This window comes from Balaenoptera physalus (assembly GCF_965194825.1).
Source record: "Balaenoptera physalus genome assembly, chromosome: 3".
NCBI classification, from domain to species: domain Eukaryota; kingdom Metazoa; phylum Chordata; class Mammalia; order Artiodactyla; family Balaenopteridae; genus Balaenoptera; species Balaenoptera physalus.
This window is the reverse complement of record NC_138890.1, coordinates 37,267,153-37,284,020: the sequence shown is the minus strand read 5'-3', so window position 1 is coordinate 37,284,020 and position 16,868 is coordinate 37,267,153. Positions and strand designations below refer to the sequence as shown.

Genomic DNA, 16,868 nt, shown 5'->3' with positions numbered 1-16,868 from the left:
ATTAACTTCTTTTAATGTTAGTTACTCCAGGAAGACATTACGCAGCTAGCTCGCCTCTGGGAAGGAGACAGTTAGAAGGGCCCAGGATGTATGCGTGCCATCGCCCCGTCTCCCTTGCTTGAAGTGCTGGGGTCGCTGTGTTGCTCTCCACCTGTCTCTGGGTTAGGATGGGGCTTGGTTCTTCACTGGCTGTCCCCAAAATACCACCAGCTCTCAAGCACCACATCTGGCTTTGCCCTCCTTTTCCCCAGGTGCAAAGGTACCCTCGTGCATATCGACATCCCTTTTCCCAGAGCTCCCCCTTCGAGGCAGTCAGGTCCCCTCTCTGCCTCCAAGCTCCTGGCCCGTGTCTGTGCTAGTCGGGCTCCCTGCTGTCTGACTTCTCCAGATCATTTAGGGCATCAGTGTGGCCTCTGCGCCTTGTAAGAGACTGTTCTAATAGGTTTAGTCCAGGGGTTCCCAAACCGAGCCTTGGGCGTTCTGTTGAAAGCCTACAGACAAAGACCAGATAAGGGTGATGGGATCTTTCTGTAAGCCCTCTTCCCTTTTAACTAGGGCAGTCCTGTATTAATGTGTGATGTAATTAAGAAATAACTGAAAAGAAAAATACCCACCGGTCTGGTCCATCACCTTCAACAGCAAATGAGAAACAGGCCAGAAACAGGGAGCAGCGTTTCCAGGTCACATGGGAGGTAAGTGGCAGAGCGGTGACCGGAACACAGGACGGCCAGCCCAGCACTCCTCTGACACCTCAAGGGAGGAGCTGGAGGTCACCCCCCCCGCCCACCTGCCCGGGCCCCTTACCTCAGAGTTCTGGCCACTCTTGTACAGCTCAGGCAACGCCAGGAGCGTTTCCATAGAGATGTCTTTATCGAGGACTCCGAAGACAAGAGGAGGCAAGGAGGTGAAGAAGAGATTGAAGAAGATCAACTGCCAGTAATCGATCATGGTGGAGCCAGAGAAACCGCAGAAGAACTGGTACCAGAAGAGCAGGTTGACGTAGCCCTGCAGGCAGAGAGTGCGGCCTTGTGAGTGAGGACCCGCGGGCAGCCGGGTCACCAGATGCTGCGTAGGAGCTCTGACAAGTCCCTTCTCAGACTGGGAGCTTCAGTTTCCTTGTTTGTGACAGGCAAGGTTGTATAAGGACTGGAGGTAATTTTCATCCCTTAGATTCTGCCACTACCACTTCTACTACTACTACTAACCTCCTTTAGGACCTGAAAGGAATTCCACCGACTTGTTAAGTATACGTTGTTAAGAGCATAGGTTTTTGGAGGCAGAGAGGACTGGTTTTGAATCCCCAGTTGGGTCATGTACTAGCTTGAATCAATCACACCCCAGTTGGATGTGACCTTGGACAAATTGCTTAGCCTTTCTGAACATCATCTTGCCATCTTTCGCATACGATTAGTAGTACCTAGACCATGACATGTGATACCAAAAGGCAGTAGTTGTGATTAGTAGTAATGGTAAGAGGAAGGGACGCTAGAAAGACTTGATTGTGGGCAGGAAGGCTGGTGGGAGGATGGCTTCATGAGGAGGTTGACCTCACAACACTTGCCTCATGGTCACACAGCTCAAAAGGTGAAGAAGAAAATCTTATGCCTAAGTTGCTTTAGGCTTTCGAAAGATCTTTCCACCCAAGACCTCCTCACCTGAGAAGGGCTGGGTCACTGTTACTATCTAACATACTGTGATGTGGTTTGGTGACTTGACCAAGGTCACAGAAGCAGCCGGTCCTGAGATTAGAACTAGAACTTCTCAGCTCCACGTGGCTGGGGCACAGAGGGGTGAACGATGTTGTAAGGAATCTTTCAGCAGGTTTGTGTTCAAGCTAGAATTCTCATTCCCTAACTGCTGGGCCAGTGTTATTTTTAAAAGCCTCTCTGTTTAGTATTGTAATACTACTAGTAATATTAACATTCTTATTAACACCACGATTGTTAATTTGTGACAGGTGTGTGACATACTATATTAGTATATACCACATTAGTAGATGTACAATATACATAATTTGTCCCATCAACCTAGCAAGATTAATGTTATTACTAATAATATCATTAATACTATGTTTATATATTATTAAATATGATAACTTGATAATAATATTATTTAACATTATCTACAAAGAATCTGAGGCTCTGAGATACTCAGTTACTCCTTGCCTGTGTTCACAGCTAGGAAATGGCACAACCAGACCCTGAGTTTTCAAAGCTTCCTCCTCAACCACCCCCAAGACCTCTTAGTCCTGTTTTTGGATTATATAATAACAATGCTGACTGAGATTCTTCCAGCCAAGGAACTCCATCCTTTGGCTTTTCTGCCAAGATGACTAATGGGAGGTTTCCTGGCTCTGAAGGAGACCCCGGTGCTCTGAGACACCCTGGATGGACCTTGCATCTCTCTGAGGGCCGGGCTCCCCTCCATTGCTGCTCTGGGGCTTCAGGTCACCCCGCTCCCACTCCAGTCCCGTGATGCTGTGAGGGCTTTTCTCCTATGAGTTTTGGTTAAGTTATTTCTCAGAGGAGGAGATTTGGGAAGGAGAGGGTTTGGTCTGTTTCCTGTACTGTAGGTAGTTTTGAAATATACTATGGGCAGACACTGAGTCCCCAAATCAACATCACCCACTTGTGCTCTTGACAGGATTGGTTTAAGAAGAACCAAAGTGCTAAAGTCTCCTTGATACTAGGGTTCAGCAACTGCATGAGGCTTTGACTGCTTGTTTTTTTTTTTTTGGCCATTTGAGTACCTTGCCTTGCTTCTTCCTCTGCAGCTAGCTGGGTAAGACAATAACTCTTATCTCCATGTACACACAGGCAGCTTGAGTGGCTCAGATGGGGTAAGTGACTACACCAAAGTCCCTCTGCCAGTTGGGGCTGGAACTGTGACTTGAGGTTGTAGAACCTTTGGACGCCAGGGCTGGAAGTGACGCCATCTACAGACGAGGCCAAGAATAGCAACGGCAGCAAACACAACAGCAACAGAGACTCCGAAAGCGCGTCTTATGTGCCAAACTCTGTTCCGACCCACTCAGTCCATCTACCAGCCTTATGAGGATATCACTACTATCCTCATTTTACAATTGAGAAAACCGAGCCTCAGAGAGGTCAAATCATGGGGCTGGGGTTACAGACTAGTAAGTTACAAAGCTGGAGTCCAGACCTAGATGTTCTGGCTAAACAATATGCTACTAAACAACCAATGGATCACTGAAGACATCAAAGAGGAAATAAAAAAATACCTAGAGACAAAAGACAACGAAAACATGATCATCCAAAACCTATGGGATGCAGCAAAAGCAGTTCTAAGAGGGAAGTCTATAGAAATACAATCTTACCTCAGGAAACAAGAAAAATCACAAATAAACACCTAACGTTACACCCAAAACAACTAGAGAAAGAATGACAAACAAAACCCAAAGTTAGTAAAAGGAAAGAAATCTTAACGATAAGAGCAGAAACAAATGAAATAGAGATGAAGAAAACAATAGAAAAGATCAATGAAACTAAAAGCTGGCTCTTTGAAAGATAAAATTGATAAACCTTTAGTGAGACTCATCAAGAAAAAAAGGGAGAGGGCTCATATCAATAAAATTAGAAATGGAAAAGGAGAAGTTACAATGGACACCACAGAAATACAAAGGATTGTAAGAGATCACTATACACCAATAAAATGGTCAACCTAGAAAAAATGGACAAATTCTCAGAAAGGTATAACATTCCAAGACCCAACCAGGAAGAAATAGAAAATATGAACAGAACAATCACAAGTACTGAAATCGAAACTGTGATTAAAAATTTCCAACAAACCAAAGTCCAGGACCAGATGGCTTCACAATTGAATTCTTTCAAACATTTAGAGAGGAATTAACACATATCCTTCTAAAACTGTTTCAAAAAATTGCAAGGAAGGAACACTCCCAAACTCATTCTATGAGGCCACCAGCACCCTGATACCAAAACCAGACAAACTTACCACACATGAAAAAAATTACAGGCCAATATCACTGATGAACATAGATGCAAAAATCCTCAACAAAACACTAGCAAACCAAATCCAACGATACACTAAAAGGATTGTGCACCCTTATCAAGTGGGATTTATCCCAGGGATGCAAGGATTTTTCAATATCCACAAATCATTGTGATACACTACATCGACAAATTGAAGAATAAAAACCATATGATCATCTCAATAGATGCAGAAAAAGCTTTTGACAAAATTGAACACCCACTTATGATAAAAACTCTCCAGAAAGTGGGCATAGAGGGAACCTACCTCAACCTAATAAAGGCCATATATGACAAACCCACAGCAAACATCATTCTCATTGGTGAAAAGCTGAAAGCATTTCCTCTAAGGTCAGGAACAAGACAAGGATGTCCAGTCTTGCCACTTTTATCCAACATAGTCTTGGAAGTCCTAGCCATGGCAATCAGAGAAAGAAAAGAAATAATAGGAATCCAAATTGGAAAAGAAGATGTAAAACTGTCACTGTTTGCAGATGACATGATACTATATATAGACAATCCTAAAGATGCTACCAGAAAACTACTAGAGCTCATCAGTGATAAAGTTGCAGGATACAAAATTAACGCACAGAAATCACCTGTATTTCTGTACACTAACAACAAGAGATCAGAAAGAGAAATTAAGGAAACAATCCCACTTACCAGCACATCAAAAAGAATAAAATACCTAGGAATAAACCCACCTAAGGAGGAAAAAGACCTGTACTCTGAAAACTATAAGATGCTGATGAAAGAACTTGAACATGACACAAATAGATGGAGAGACATACCATGTTCTTGGATTGGAAGAATCAATATTGTCAAATGACTATACTACCCAAGGCAATCTACAGATTCAATGCAATCCCTATCAAATTACCAATGGCATTTTTCACAGAACTAGACCACAAAATTTTACAATTTGTATGGAAACACAAAAGACCCCGTATAGCCAAAGCTATTTGAAAAAGAAAAACGGAGCTGGAGGAATCAGGCTCTCTGACTTCAGACTATGCTACAAAGTACAGTTGTCAAAATACTATGGTACTGGCACAAAAATAGAAATATGGATCAAAGGAATAGGCTAGAAAGCCCAGAAATAAACCCACACACCTATGGTCAGTTAATCTATGACAAAAGAGGCAAGAGTATACAGTGGAGAAAAGACAGCCTCTTCAATAAGTGGTGCTGGGAAAACTGGACAGCTACATGTAAAAAAATGAAAATAGACCATTCTTTAACGCCATACACAAAAATAAACTCAAAATGGTTTAAAGACTTAAATATAAGACATGACAGCGTAAAACTCCTAGAAGAGAACATAGGCAAAACATTCTCTGACATATATCATACCAATGTTTTCTTAGGTCAGTCTCCCAAGGCAATAGAAATAAAAGCAAAAATAAATAAATGGGACCTAATCAAACTTATAAGCTTTTGTACAGTAAAGGAAACCATAAACAAAATGAAAAGACAACCTACATACTGGGAGGAAATATTTACAAACAGAGTGACCTACAGGAGATTAATCTCCAAAATATACAAATAGCTCATGCAGCTCAATATAAAACAAACAAACCAACCAGTCAAAAAATTGGCAGATCTAAATAGACATTTCTCCAAAGAAGACATATGGATGGCCAAAAAGCACATGAAAAGATGCTCAACATCACTAACTGTAAGAGAAATACAAATCAAAACTACAGTGAGGTATCACCTCACACTGGTCAGGATGGCCATCATCAAAATACCTACAAACAACAAATGCTGGAGAGGGTGTGGATAAAAGGGAACCCTCTTGCACTGTTGGTGGGAATGTAAATTGATATAGCCACTATGGAGGTTCCTTAAAAAACTAAAAACAGCGCTTCCCTGGTGGCGCAGTGGTTGAGAATCTGCCTGCCAATGCAGGGGACATGGGTTCGAGCCCTGGTCTGGGAAGATCCCACATGCCGCGGAGCAACTAGGCCCGTGAGCCACAACTACTGAGCCTGCGCGTCTGGAGCCCGTGCTCCGCAACGAGAGGCCGCGATAGTGAGAGGCCCGTGCACCGCGATGAAGAGTGGCCCCCGCTCGCCGCAAGTAGAGAAAGCCCTCACACAGAAATGAAGACCCAATACAGTCATAAATAAAATTAAAAACAAAAAACATTATTTCACACGAGTCTTATTTAAAAAAGCAAAACAAAACTAAAAACAGCTACCATGTGATCCAGCAATCCCACTCCTGGGCATATATCCAGAGAAAACCATAATTTGAAAGGATATATGCACCCCAGCGTTCATTGCAGCACTATTTACAATAGCCAAGACATGGAAGCAACCCAAATGTTCACTGACAGAGGAATGGATGAAGAAGATGTGGTACATATATACAATGGAATATTACTCAGCCATAAAAACGAATGATATAATGCCATTTGCAGCAACATGGACCTAGAGATTGTCATACTGAGTGAGATAAGTCAGAGAAAGACAAAGATCATATGATATCACTTATATGTGGAACTAAAAAAATGATATAAATGAACTTAACAAAATAGAAACAGACTCACGGACTTTGTAAACAAACTTATGGTTACCAAAGGGGAAAGGTTGGGGGAGGGATAAATTAGGAGTTTGGGATTAACATATACACACTATATAAAATAGATAATATAAAATATATAATCAACAAGAACCTACTGTATAGCACAGGGAACTCTACTCAATCATCAGTAATAACATTATTACTGTTATTATTACTAATAACATATATGGGAAAAGAATCTGAAAAGGAATGGGTATATGTAGATGTAAAACTGAATCACTTTGCTGTACCCCTGAAACTAACGCAACATTGTAAATCAAGTATACTCTTATATAAAACAAAAATTAAAATAAAGGAATAATCCAATTAAAAAATTGAAACTGTATTAATCCTTAAAAAAAAAAAGAATACAAGGTTCCTGACCTCCAGTCTTGGGCTTTTAATACCACGTCATTATACTGCTCTGCCTCTTCTGCTCTACCAGGGATTTTCAGTTAGAGACGTATGTATACCAGTGCGACTCCAAGTGTTGTTCATGGACCTGTGTTGACCCAGGAATGTTTGTTACTGGCCCATGATGAGACAAGTAAAGAAATTGAAAGAAAGCATTTAGAAACTTGTATAAGCAATTTGACAGAGTAGTTTATGTCTGTTGAATGTAATAGTAAGCAATTTGGACTCGTGTTAAAAAAAAAATAGTGTCTTATCCCAGGTTCCTGGTGCGACGAAACTCCTTTTTCTATGTCCTGATCTACACTCTTACGTTTCCTTTGTAACTTGCCTACTGCCTTTGTGTTTTTACTGTAAATCTCTTACAGTTGGTTTTGGAATTAGATTCAACGTATGCTATAAAATGATGCATAAACTTCCTGAAATATTTCCTGTAAGGACTCAGGTTGTCAGACATCTCCTCCTTGGCCAGGAAACTGATTAACTCATAGTTAAATATCCTTGTCTTTCAGACCATCGTTTAAATGCTGTTTTCTTCTGGATTGATTAGGATAAGAGTCTCCTGGCGATATGTCCATAGCACCCTGGCCTTACTCTAGGGAGATGCACCGAAGAAAATGTTTTAAAAATTTAAATTCCTTTCCCCCATAGGAGTGCTTGTCAGTCTTTAATGTTCATATGAATCGCCTGGGGATCTTACTCACAATGAAGATTTTGAGTTAGTGGGCCTGGCGTGCAGCCTGAGGAGCTCCATTTCTAATGAGCATCGAAGTGAGCTAATGCTGGGGGTCCAGGAACCACATTTTGAGATTTATTGAAACCAGGAGGTGACAAACTACATTCTGCATGTCAAGTCCAGCCAAAAATAAGGTTTTACTGGGACACAGCAACAACGATGCGTTGGCATATCGTCTACAGCTGCCACAGTGGGGCTGAGTCGGTGTGACAGAGGCTATACGGCCCACAAAGCAGACAATATTTATGAGCAGGCCCTTTGCAGAAGAAGTTTGCCGAGCCCCGATTTAGACCGTAAGCCTCATGAGAGTGGGGACCATGTGTGTCTAGATCTCTGCTCTATACCCAGTGCCTGATAATGTTCCCGACACAGCAGATGTTCAATAATTATTTGAACAAACTAAGTACATCTTGGTGGCTCTATTGTCCTCACACGCATCCTGGAGTTTTAACATGAACGTGTGTTTCCTTCCGCAGGTCATGTTAGGACCTTGTGCGTTTCCACTTGCTCTGCCTGGCTGGAATCTCTGCACCCCGGGGAGAGCGCATTGAACCCCGTGATGGCATCGCTGAGACTGGGCGCCTGTTTTTCCTCCCAAGAAGCTACAGTGCAGTAATTAATTCATTGTTCACATTTCAGAGCAGGCAGGGTTTTAACCCCCTCTGAAATTGGTTTCGGATATGGAAGTCATAGTTCTCCACCCTCTAATTGCAAAGGGGAGATAATACAGCATCAGTATCGCAATTTCCATCCCGGTATTGAGCTGGAAATAAATATCATTTAAGCTCTGAAAGCATGGCTGGCTGGAAACGTTTCCTTTTCTATTTCACAAATTTGATGCAGAGAAGAGGTTGTGCTTATTCAAAAGAATGATTCTTTTGGAGGCAAGGAAAAAACATTAAACGGGGGCATTTTGAATTCTAACTACACAGTCTTTCTGGTCAAATAGAGACTTGTTTGCATGGACTTGCTGAAATAATGGTACCATCCAGTGTATGGAATTTACATTATTTTTTGTCATGCTGCTTATTTACATATACATTGAACTTTGCACAGAAATACTTATTCCTGAGTCAGGGTAACTGTGACAGTGCCTGAAAGCAGGCCTGGGAGAATGGAGTGAGAGGAAAAAATATATGCCATTTTGTAGCTGCTACTTGGCTACTGTGTTTCCCTTCCATCACTCTGGTCTTAATCCTCCCTTTTTCCTTATGCAAAAAGGAATTGGATTCTATTTGGAGTCTCCTGGGGATTATTCAAAGGTCCTCAAGCTAGATAATGAAAAACGCAGGCCCTGTTCTCTCCCTTAGTACAGCAGTGCTCTGACTTCTTCCTATGCCCATTGTTAATCAAGGGCTTTGCAAACAAGAGCCTCTGATGGTTTTAATACCTCAGTTGGTGTGTGCCTGCTTTGGGCCCTTCTTAACAAGACACAAACACACATATCTTTCAGAGAAACAATAATACCTTCAAATGATTGTATAGTGCTATGTGTGATCCAGAGCTCTGATGCTAAATCCTCTCGATAATACTTCTAGGGACAAGAGAGAGTCCTAGTCTCCCCATATTATTGATGAGGAAACCAAGGCTCAGAGAGTTGAAGTAACTCTTTCAAGTTCACACAGCATACTAGAGTCAGGCAAGACTAAAACCCAGATGGTCACCCTGATCTAAACATTTTTACGAATAGGTATTTTATTTAGAAGTCCTTTTTGGGAATGCTGGTGATGTTGAAGTGATACACAGGGTCTTGGGTGGAAGCCCAAGATCCTAAACACTCCCCTTCACTCTTCTGAGGGGCAGGGTGCTGCTTTTGCATATCCGGGTGACTCTATCTGGGGAGGAAACCTAAGCTACAAGTTAGGCGAGTTGTTCTTCAAATCCTTCTTCCTTGCAGTCAGAAAAGAAACCTCATTTATGGAGGCCCTCTAAGAGTTATGACAGCAGCAACAATGATACCAAAAAGAATGGCTAACTTTATGGGGTGATCACTAAGCGCTAATCACTTTCTACACAAGCTGTCAATTCATCCTCATGGCAAGTGTGTGAGAAAGGTACTATTACCATCCCCATTTTACAGATGAGGAAACTAAGGTGTGAAGCCGTTACCAAATACAGGAGCCTCAATTTGAACCAAATCTGATCTGACTCCAGAGTACTCACGCTGCTTCCTATGTGCCAGGTGCGTGCCAGACAGTATTGCCAATCTTGACCATAATCTCACCAAATAGTACTAGCCCCATTTTATCAAAGACGAAATTGAGGCCCAGAGAACTGAATTATCTTGCCCAAGGTCACTGAGCTAGTAAGGGACAGTTTCAGGATTGAAAATCCAGGTTAGCCCGACTTATTTCCTTACATAGAGATGCTTTGTCTATTTCAGCGGGGAGAGCTGGCTCCCCTGGCCAGGACTCCCAAGGCTTGGGCGGGAGGTTACCGCAGGGCTACTCACCACGTTCTTGTAGAAGTAGTACACCACCATCCTGGCCAGGCGTGAGTAACACCAGTGTCCGTGCACAAGCAGCAGCTTCTTGAGGTGTCTGAAGCGGGAGATGGCAAAGTCGCTGGACATGACGGCCTGAGAGGGCACAGCAGACACATCAGCTTCCGTTCACAGCTGCCAATGCACCAAAGAGGCTCCCTCGAGGGTGCTGCTCTGTTCTGGGTCCACAGCCGGAAGGGTCTAAAAGACCCTTTGTCACGTGCAGCACCCTTGGGTGGCTTTATGGACTCTGACACCCCACCCTCTCCTCTGGGAAATGCAAACCCCACTAGAATCCAAGGAGGGCAGGTCAGAAGGGACCAGTGGTCTGGTCTGGCCCTTCACCTCCTTCCACTTATCCAATAAGCCTTTTTGTGAACCAGTGTGTGTTGGGCACCATCTAGGGATGTGATGGTTGACCAGAGAGTAGGGGCTTCCATGCAAGTGATCCTCAAACCTCTCAACACCCTTGGCCACCCACCAAAGCAGGCCATTTGCTCCAGTCTCATGTGGAGCTGATGGATGGATAGATCTTCCTTTCCGTGGAGCTGAAATGTGTCTTTTGCCCTTGGGATGACTCAGAACAAGGCCCAGTTCATAGTACTTTTTTGGAGTATGAGGTTTGGACGTGCCTGGTTATAAATCCTGGTCCGAGTCTTGCTCAGGGCGTTTAACCTCTCTCAGCCTCAGTTTCCTCATCTGAAAAAGTGGAATAACAATCCCTAACACACAGGGTGGTGGCTGCTGAAATTAATTGGGACAATAAGCGTGAAGTGCAAATAGAGTGCAGGCCTACGGTAGACACTCACAAGGTGACGGTGTTCGTTCCTCCCCACCAACAAATTTAGGCACCACCTAATGTCTGCACTGGTGGTGGGAATACAATTGGTAATGGTTCAAAACCCCAAGGTGGGGTCTGTCTTAATGGGGAACATTAGCAGCTGAAGTTAGTATGCTCGTTCCAAGCTGAATTTGAGTAATTTTGGTACACTTTTAAGGTATACCAAGCAACTTATAGGTCCATCTAGCCATCACGACTAAAATGGCAATTGAAAAATATTTTCCGATGTCCTTACATCTGTCAGTGCTCACAGAGGGCGTTGCAAACTTGGATGTGGGTGGAGGTTACAGGGAGGAAGCATGGAATCAGGGTAAGTCTTTGTTTTCCCTGAATGGTTGGGTACTCTTTGGCTTTAGACTATGGGTATCACCAGCTGTCTATAAGAAGCCAAGCATCTTTGATCACTCTCTTTATTCTGAAGGGCTGGGCAGTAGGGATGTGGTGATGGAGGTTACGTACAGGCAAGGATATCTGCCTTTCAGATGATAATTCTGCAACGCTCTTCAGTAGAAATTCCTCCAACACTGTGGGGAATTGCTTAACCCACCAATAAGGATAAAGGAGAGGAAGAAAGTAACAAGTAGAGTTGAAGCAAATGATACCTGCATGCCTTCCTGTCCAGAGATGCCAATCCCAACATCAGCAGCTTGAATCATGCTTACGTCATTTGCTCCATCACCTGAAAGGAGAGAGGTCATGAGATCCTGGTCCAACTGCTATGTGACAATGAGAAGTTTTATACAAGTGGCACTAAATTGTCCCTATTTTGTGCATAAGTGAATCTTTTTAACATTGCTCTGAATAGTCCTATAGGAAGAGTCATTGCTACAGGCATTTAGCCTGAGAGATCTTTTCTTCTTTGGACAAGAAGCCCTACTCTTTCTTTATCATTTACCAAAGATTTATTGTATCTTTTTTTTAGGTACAATGTTAGGTATTGGGAATACAGTGGTATGTGAGCCTTGGGCAGTGCTTTACAGTTTGCCAAAAAGGCCTTCACAGGTGTTACAGTGGGCTTCACTGAGAAGCAAATGGAGAATCTGAGCTACACAGGGACTCGGCAAGGTAATAATCCAGGTAATGAAGGGACCCGGAAGCACTGGAACTAAGATCTTTCTGTTTCCATGGCCAGTATACCTCCCCTCACTCAGTAGAACTTATACTGACCATATCAAGACAACTGGAATGCCAGACAGCTAAATCATCAGAGATTGTCAATGGTGCCCAAGGACAGAGACAATGTTCAGTGATGTTTCTAAATATAGGAACATGGGATTGACTCATTTTTTAGGTTGAGGTACATTGAGTCACCTTGAGTTCCCAGTCAATGAATCAGTTGTTTCAGGAAACTGGAGGTTAGGGCATGGAAATACATACACACAAATGGCACCTTTTATACCAGCACCGTCAAGCAGATTTTTCTGTGATAGAAATGTCCTATATCTTTACTGTCCAATTTGAAAACCATTAGCCCCTTATGACTACTGAAATGTGGCTGGTGAATTTCTATTTAATTTTAAATTTAACTTTAAATAGCCACATATAACAGGTGGCAACCATGTTGGACGGCACAGCTCTAAACGGTGAGGGCTTCCTCACAAGCCTGGCTTTTCCAGACTATGATGCCTTACCCATCAGACTAGAGTTTAGCAAACTTTTTCTGTAAAGGGCCAGATAGTAAATATTTTAGGCTTTGTGGGCCAAGAAGCAAAACTGAACAACTGTTCCTGCTGAGAGGCAACTAGTTTTTACACATTTTACCATTAAAAACACAAAAACCATTCTTAGCATCTCTACAGAAATATGCACTGGGCCAGTCTCAGCTTGAGGGCCATGATTTGTAGACTGAACTGCCTTCATCCTTCTCCTTCTCCTGGCGCCACCTGTTTTTCCAGTGGGTTCTTATAATAATCTGCAAGTCAATTTATATGAGATATTAGAGAGAATATGGATTTGGGGAAGAAAATTTTCTTCTCCTAATTATCTGGCAACAAAATTCATTAAGCTCAAAAATTTTGTCAGTGTAAGTTGCTGTTATTCTTCTAACGATGTTTTTTTTTTTCCTTGATAGCACAGCAGTGCATGATTTTCATCTTCCCCCTGGCAGAACAAATCCACCCTTTAACCTCTTCTGTTAGCAAGGCAGTGGAAGCAGAGGTGTGGAATCCTGCTATTTCTTGCCCTGCTGGTTTTGTTTCTGCGGCTGTGGCAGTGAAGCCAGTCCCTCACCTCTGGGAATCAATCCCGGGCTATTGCCTTGAACGTGTCTGAAGTTTTGAAGAGGACAATTCAGGGAATAAAATTAGGATGCGGTTGCTAAAGCTCTGCTCCCTCTATTCTTTCTGCCCACTCCCTCTTTTTTTTTTTTTTCTGGTTTTGAACTGCTTTTACCTGAAGACCAGGAGAAAAGGAAAAAAAAAAAAAAACCCACCAATGTAAAGTAGGCCCCTTATTTGAAATGCCAGGAAAGAAAATCTCTTTCCATGTCTTTGTAGGAGGAAGAGAACCTGAACCATCTGTAAGAATGTCCTTAAACGAAAGCAACGTTTCCCATGTGCTCGGTGTGCGCTGGGCACGGGATGGAGCTGAGTAAGACTGACATTGGCCCTCCACTCAAGAAACGTCTGGTCTCCTGAGCAGCCCAGCACTGAAGGCGTAACAGTGCTGTGGAACTCTGTGGGAGCCCACGGAGTAAAGGAACATTAGGCGGGAGTGGAGGAGGTTTTACAGAGGAAGCGGCTTGAGCAAAGGTCAGGAAGCGAGAGAGGACGAGGCTCCTGGAGAATGGAAAGCAGCTTCACGTGGTTGGGACATGGACTGCTGAATGTTGTGGGGAGGAAGGTGGCTGGAGAGACAATGGAGCCCAGATCGTGAAGGTTCTTGTAAACCAGCTTTGGTTGTTCCTGGGAGGTTTGAAGTAAGGACACTTAATTTCTCTCCCTCAACCATGGCTAAAATTTAATCCCCTATGAGAAATTCTTTAACAACCAAGAAGCCAGCGTTTATTGAGAGTATGCTTTGTGTGGAGTCCTATATTTAGAAATGAATATACAACACTAAATGCGGGACAAGCTTCACTTTTAAAATCTCCCCACCAGCCATCAACACTCGACAGAATATCAAGTCCACAGGCACCTGAGGTGCGTGGTATTGTGCTATGTGTTAAGTGTTGAAGGGCACATGGTCGGCATCCCAGAAGTGAGTGGGCCTGAATGTATACTGAGCTGCCTGGACATTCTGAACTTGAGGCCCCTCTTGGCTTTGGCCTCCATCCAAGTCCTGACTTTTCCTTAGCAGACCTGCTCACCCTGAGAACTTGGACTTGCTCTCCCACTCTGCTTAGCTTCTGCTCACCTGCTGACTGCCACATCTTGATTGTCACTTTGAACTCTCTCCCTCTAAGACGATGACCCTCAGCCTGAGCATCCTGACGTTGACACCTGACCCCTCACCTCTGGGCCAGAGTGGCCTTGCCCAGCTCCCCCCAGCATCTCCGCATGACGGGTACCTATGGAAAGGGTCATGACTCTTAGCCTGTCTCGCACCAGCTTGACGAGCGAACTCTTCTGCAGTGGGGTGCAGCGGCAGCACAGGACAGACCGGCAATACTGGGTCAACTCCAGAAATTTCTCCTCCAGTTTGCCCTGGAAAATGGCATTCAACGTCTTCCCATCGATGACCAATCCAACCTCTGGAACTGCAGCTCCTGAGGCGGGGGGTGGCGTCGCAGAAGGTAGGCGGAACCCAGAGAGCTTGTGGTCCAGCTTCTGTGGTCCATGAAATTGCTTTACCTCTTCCAATACCAAGTTGAGGATGGATTCACAGGTTTCCTATAAAGAGCAGGATAATGAATTTGCTGTTAGTAAGCAACATTGGAAACAGGTTAAAAATGTCACTTTATCCTTTAGTTAAAGAGTTATAAAACTCTACCCCCATAGAGATGACCTGGGATTTCACTCTGATCTTGACATTTCTCTGCAATATTTCAAACAGCATCAAAGCAATAGTAATTTGGAACCAAATTAATGGCCAAAATAGGAGAGACGGCTTGGGAATGGGAGTGGAGACAGCTCAGCAAGATGGGGGACTTTTACAGGGATGATAGAATGTAGTAAATGATACTGATATGATGGTAAATGATGACAATGTGTCATGCTGGTGTCCTGCTTTCCACTTCTCACACGTCATTTCTGTTCTCCCTTGTTCCTCAGAACATTCTTGTGTGGTAGGTAGGGTGAGTATTACTGACTTCAGTTTCGAGATGAGGAAATTGAAACAGTAAAATCCTTAGTAACTTGCCCAAGGTCATCTCGAATTGTGGCTTCTTAACTGAAAAAATACACTGACTGCGTGTTTATCTGTTTGTATAAATGCATTGGTCGTACTGGTTAAAACTGACCATGTATGTGAGTCTTATTGATTTTTTTCTGATGTTTACCTTGAAACATGGTGAAGAAATTATTTCCTCTTATCAATTCTCCTCCATTACTTTTGATTGTGTCAAAGATAAAGACAGATCTTGATCTAAAGATATCCTTACTACCTCTTTCACTTGTTTAAACATCACTTTTAAATAAAGATAGAGAAGAGTGGTGGCAGTCAGCTGTATTATCAATTTTAATTTCATTGTTCTGTTCACGGGGTCTTTATTTAGCAGTGTTCTTTTATCCGTGGCAAGGGATGATGATTTTTCATTTACTGTAGTGCTAAAAAATTCTTCTAAAAATAAGTTTTGAAAAGTTCCAAGTGAGTCTATTAAAATGAAATCATTAAATAAACAACAGTATAGAGAATATCTGGATTTAGGCAAAAATCGTGAAGGTTGTTCTGAAATGACAAGTGTGGAGACCCCTGATCTAGAAGCTTCTGAGAATATTTGGAATAATTTCTTCTGGAGTGAGTAGGACTGCAGTTCATTATTCTGGAGGCTTTCTTTAGGGGATGCTAAACTGAGCACTGAAAGCAATAGGACGTGTACAGGACCTAGCGGGGCCACAGGAAGGGGGTCAGGAGCAGGTGGTTATTCCCGCAGCACTTTTCTGGGAAAGAGATCAAGGTAGTCCTTGCTGGAACTTGGGGTTGGCACACAGTATATACGGGCATACCTTGGACATATTGTGGGTTTGGTTCTAGACCACTGCAATAAAGTGAATATTGCCATAAAGTGAGTCACATGAAATTTTTGGTTTCCCAGGGCATATAAAAGTTATGTTTAGTAAGTATACAATAACATTATGTCTAAAAAAACTGTACATATATTAATTAAAATACTTATTGCTAAAAAGTGCTACCATCTGAGACTTCAGCAAGTTGTAATCCTTTTGCTGGGGGAGGGTCTTGCTTCCATGTTGATGGCTGCTGACTGATCAGGGTGGTGGTTGCTAAGGCTGGGGTAGCTGAGGCGATTTCTTAAAATAAGACAACAATGAAGTGTGCCACATCGATGGACTCTTCCTTTCATGAATGATTTCTCTGTAGCCTGCAATGCTGTTTGGCAGCATTTTACCCACAGTAGAACTTTCTAAATTGGAGTCAATCCTCTCAAACCTGCCAATGCTTTATCAACTGAATTTATGTAATACGCTAAATCCTTTGTTGTCATTTCAACAATCTTCACAACATCTTCACCAGGAGTAGATTCCATCTCAAGAAACCACTTTCTTTGCTCATCCATAAGAAGCAATGCCTCAACTATTAAAGTTTTATCATGAGATTGCAGCAATTCAGTCAGATCTTCAGGCTCCACTTCTAATTCCAGTTCTCTTGCCATTTCCACCACATCTGCAGTGGCTCCCTGTACTGAAGTCTTGAATCCCTCAA

The 16,868-nt window shown here is 42.8% G+C and overlaps 1 protein-coding gene across 1 annotated transcript in view; it reads right to left on the bottom strand.

The window, feature by feature from the left end:
- LOC309658150 (phospholipid-transporting ATPase VB-like) overlaps positions 1 to 16,868 on the bottom strand; it is a 64,035-nt gene that overhangs the window by 21,287 nt on the left and 25,880 nt on the right. Inside the window, exons 7-10 of the mRNA XM_082456413.1 lie at positions 14,557 to 14,878; positions 11,651 to 11,727; positions 10,178 to 10,303; positions 805 to 1,005 (exon numbers count right to left, since the gene is read on the bottom strand). Coding sequence (XP_082312539.1) covers positions 805 to 1,005; positions 10,178 to 10,303; positions 11,651 to 11,727; positions 14,557 to 14,878 — 726 coding nt within the window. The remainder of the gene's footprint in view (positions 1 to 804; positions 1,006 to 10,177; positions 10,304 to 11,650; positions 11,728 to 14,556; positions 14,879 to 16,868) is intronic.